A 5,034-nucleotide genomic window follows, 5' to 3' on the forward strand; every position below is an offset into this window, starting at 1 on the left:
CGTACAATGAGCCTGGCTGCGTTATTTTGAGCAACCTGAAGTTTGCTAATTTTGTCTCTAATGTACTGTGTTAGGGCTTAATCTAAGTTAAGCGCGTAGAGCCCTCCTGGTGAAGGAATGTTTGGCGCACTATACGTCTATACCACTATTATTATTATTTATTATTCATTCATATAAGTATAATAATGGGCATAGTGGTAACTAATTAATATTTATAAGTTAAATCCCAGCACCTCTATTCAGGAACATTTTCTATGTTTTTCCATTGTTTTCCACAATTAACTGATTTTGTTGTTGTTTTTGGCTCCATTATGAATGGTCTATAACAACAAGACATGAAAAAAAATGATTCTCTGTTTATCCGGTTTTGGCCACGCACGTGGCCATATGGCAGCCCTGGTCAACTGCGAGCATTTATATATGGATATCGATATGGTATTTTGAAAATGATAATTTTTTCCATATTGTCATTCATATCGATATATTGATATTTCGAGACGATATGCCCAACACTACCTGTCAGTGTGTAGCCCGTTGTAGAGATGGCCCCGATCGACATGATCTTGGTGTTGTTTACCATACACTCAGCAGTAAAATTGCCATTTTTTATTTTCGAGGTGTCGAAGACGTAATAATCCCTGGTTACTCCATGTCTTTCGTCGATGACTCGGTGAGAGTAATTCGTATTTTTCTCCATATTGTATACTTGAAACGCTGTCGTCCAATCAGGGTTGACACTGGATGTATTGACTTCACAATAAAACATGGCACGTTCCTTTGTCGTGTTGCCTCCGTCATGTACAGTCGAGACACTTTCTGGGCCAACTGGGACAAAAATTATGTATATATTATATTTCTTATCGCTTCCTATACTATTATAAAAACCACTCTTTTTTCTATCATATTCCAGCAGTTAACTGATAAAAGAAACATGTAACACTCTTTTTTTTTTCTATCATATTCCTGCAGTTAACTGATAAAAGAAACATGTAACACTCTTTTTTTCTATAATATTCCAGCAGTTAACTGATAAAAGAAACATGTAACACTCTTTTTTTTCTATAATATTCCAGCAGTTAACTGATAAAAGAAACTTGTAAAACTCTTTTTTTTCTATCATATTCCTGCAGTTAACTGATAAAAGGAACACGTAACACTCTTTTTTTCTGTCATATTCCTCAGTTAATTGATAAACAACACACGTAACACTTTTTTGGAATCATATTCCTGGAGTTAACAGGTTAAAAGAATCACGTACCCTCACCATCATTAGTTAATGAACCAGATTGCATCAATTTGATAGAAACTAAGTTTGAACATTTGGAGGCCATACAGCATCAAAATATTTTTGTTATTGTAAAAACTACCGACACAATAGCCATGTCTTGAACATCAACAGAAAAGCATTTTAATTGTGTTGAAAGAAGTCATCAAATGATATATGTATGTATATATATATATATATATATATATATATTATATATATATATATATATATATATATATTTATATATATATATATGTATATCTATATGTATATATATATATATATATATATATATATATATACATATATAATGCAAATTTTCACTCACATTTTTTTGGCCGAGACGACTCGTTTCTGTGTTTTTTACACTTCTTCAGTCGGCGTAATCCATTGTAATGTCCGTAGAGTTCTTACTCCAAACTAAAGTTGTTTCGTTGTGTAGTGGTGATTAGTGTTGATGTGTATTGTGATGTTCTCTCATGTTTATATTATGAGTGTGTGTGTGTGTGTGTGTATGTGTGTGTATGCGTGTAGGTGTGTTGTATGTTGTGTGTACATGTGTGTGTGATATTGTAGTGGAATGTGGTTGCGGCGGGGGGGGGGGGAGAGGGAAGAGGGGGAGGAGGGGTATAATGGGGTCGGGAGGGGGGGAAGGGCGTGGGGGGGGGGGGAAGGGGGGGGAAGGAGAGGGGGGGGAGGGTTATTTGGCCTTTTGCGTTTTGAGCTTGAATTTGTTAGAGTGTCTGCACATTGTCATCAGTTCAGATCTTTTGTTTAAGGTGTTATTGTTTCTGTAGTTGTGTAGTAAAATCTCTGGTTTCTCTGTCAGGCATAAATTGCATTTTCTAGCACCGCATCTGTAGGGGCTGCTTTGCTTGACGACCTCCCAGGTTATTGTTGGTGTTTTTTGTGTGTTTATTTGTTCCCAATAGTGCATTGCTAATTTGGTGCTTTTTGCTTTGCTTTCATGTGTTGTGGAGGCTTTGTGGTTGTTGTATTGTTGTTGAATGGGGGTTCTGTGCTGCCGATGTATTGTGCTGCGGTGTTATTAGTGATAACCACTACGGACATTACAATGGATTACGCCGACTGAAGAAGTGTAAAAAACACAGAAACGAGTCGTCTCGGCCAAAAAAATGTGAGTGAAAATTTGCATTATACATTAGCTCTAACCACTATTATCGAGCACTTTCGTACCTACAAGTACCCACCAACACTCATAAATATATATATATATATATATATATATATATATATATATATATATTATGAGTGTTGGTGGGTACATGTAGGTACGTGAGTGCTCGATAGTGTTGGTTAGACCTAATATAAGATATAAATAAAGTCACTCACATATTTTTGGCCGATCGGCCTAAAATAAGTGAGTGACTTTATTTGTTTATATATATATATATATATATATATATATATATATATATATATATATATATATATATATATATATATATATATATATATATATATATTTCAATTATAGTTATGATCAACTTCTACTGATGAGAGCGAATGCTCGCAACAATTTTGTAGAAGTTAATCATGATTATACTAGATATATTTTATAAATAGCTCCTTTTATCAAATAGTTGAACACTATTTTTTCATGGCTTTTGTTTTTATAATATATATATATCTATATATATATATATATATATATATATATTAGCCAGGATCTCGAGTGTGGTTCTATGATACCGTGCTATTTTTATTCTCGTTCATCTTGCACTTCTCCATACCCAATATTTCACAACAAAACAAATATAACAATCAGTACATGACAAAGAAGTGATTTACATGGAAGGCATTTCTCTTCTCCAGTCATTATGCATTTGACTAATTCCCTCTCGCCCTCTAGCAAGAGCCAGGACCTATCAAAATAATCCCATACCAAGTAAAAATAGAACACAAATCACAACATAGATATAGGATGATTGAAGAAACTGCAAATTAATTCCTGCCAACTATGGGAGGTCAAAAGACCCCACCTAGAAGAAGACGAAAAATAATAATAATAATAATAATAATAATAATAATAATAATAATAATAATAATAATAATAATAATAATAATAATAATAATAAGAAGAAGAAGAAGAAGAAGAAGAAGAAGAAGCTTAAAGGTAATTTTTAGTTCATGGGAAATTAACCTAATCTTTATTGTTTTAGTGGTATGGCCCTGAATTATTATCATGATCATCGATTACAACTTACTAGCAAATGATACGTTGTATTCCAGTTTTTGAGATACGCCATGTGAGGACTTCGCTTGACAGAAAAATGTTTGACCATTTTGTGCTGGGGAAGAAAGAAAAATATATATCGAATTTTTTATTCAAATGAATTAATTCTTCAACACGAGATGAAAAATTCAATAAGTATAATGGTTGATTTCAAATGGAAAGAGACCATTGTTATTATTATTATTATTATTATTATTATTATTATTATTATTATTATTATTATTATTATTATTATTATTAATATTATTATTCATCTCCTTTTTCTTCTTCTTATTTTTATTATAAGGAAGAAAATATCATCTGAAAAAAACCTAATAATTTACAATTGACTCTTCGCCTCTTAGCCAAGAACAATGACAGAAAGCAACCTGGAGAAGGGAGTTAGCTATGGGAGGTCAAACGAGCCTCTCCAACTTTCTTTTTTTTGGAGGTTTAAAACGTAGCATTGAATGAAGCAATGATTTTTTAAATACATTTGACTTTTTGAGTAGGTACCACTAGCCAAAAGTTGAACCAAGGCTAGGGCAATTAATGCTTCTTCTTTCAAACAATGCACTAAGACAAACAAACAGCAACATGTAAACCCATAAATCAAAAAGTATTGTGATAAAAAAGGTTATGATTAAAAAAATAATATAAGATTCTTTTATCTCTTTTAAGTCATTAAGCGATTTATTTTTATCCTGCCCAATGACACAACGAGCTTGCGAGTAGACCATGTGTTATTGCACGATAAAAATATAACGAGTTTAATAAATACAAAGAAATGAAAGAATACGTCTATTCTACACCTCCACGTAAGATAATCAGATATTTTCTTACCATTGTATTGTATTAGTACTTCTATTCACCATTATTTGTATCTTTCTCCTTCTGCATGAATGACAATTTAACCCAAAACTAAAAACGTTGGATTTGTATTCATGCGCAGCAAAAGATTATTTCTAATAACCAATCAGCTGTCTTTTACACCAAATTTCACACCAATAACATTTGCCAAAATATTTTGCAGTTATCGAATAAAATTTTTATTCAAAGTGTTTAAAGCATTATTCAACGATTATTCCACCCCTCCCATAGGAAAACCCTATCATTTCTTAGTATATTTACTATTAAAGATTCTAATCACGTTTGATTATAATGTCAGTTTTTGGCTTCTGTTTTATCTTGACATTAAACATGATGAGATGTGGAGGCGGGTGATATTCGGTATAATGTCAATAATGATCGTTGACTATATTTAACCACTATATATATTTTGTCCAATCAATACATAGGATTTTTGACACACATTCCCACGTGCTCGGACAAGCATAGATGATTGTTTACAAACAATAACGTGAATGAAATCAATCTCTCTCTGATCATTATTATTGCTTTTCTACCGCCAAATGAGTGACTAGTTATCACACGATTTCTCGATCAGAAAATAAACATTTAATTTACACATCGTATTTTGCGTTGGTTCAATTGATCATGAGGTAGATCAGTCGGTATTTTACTACGACAC

General features: G+C 32.4%; 1 protein-coding gene across 1 annotated transcript in view; it reads right to left on the reverse strand.

Annotated features, from left to right (window-relative positions):
- Positions 1 to 276: 276 nt before the first annotated feature.
- The window catches only part of LOC144959736 (uncharacterized), a 37,089-nt gene continuing 32,331 nt past the window's right edge, over positions 277 to 5,034 (reverse strand). Inside the window, exons 7-8 of the mRNA XM_078892432.1 lie at positions 3,496 to 3,579; positions 277 to 825 (exon numbers count right to left, since the gene is read on the reverse strand). Of these exons, the coding sequence (XP_078748558.1) occupies positions 401 to 825; positions 3,496 to 3,579 (509 nt within the window). The 3' untranslated portion in view covers positions 277 to 400. The remainder of the gene's footprint in view (positions 826 to 3,495; positions 3,580 to 5,034) is intronic.

The sequence above is a fragment of the Berghia stephanieae genome, chromosome 14, assembly GCF_034508935.2.
Source record: "Berghia stephanieae isolate SIO BIC M18660-M18661 chromosome 14, UCSD_Bste_1.3, whole genome shotgun sequence".
Taxonomy (NCBI): domain Eukaryota; kingdom Metazoa; phylum Mollusca; class Gastropoda; order Nudibranchia; family Aeolidiidae; genus Berghia; species Berghia stephanieae.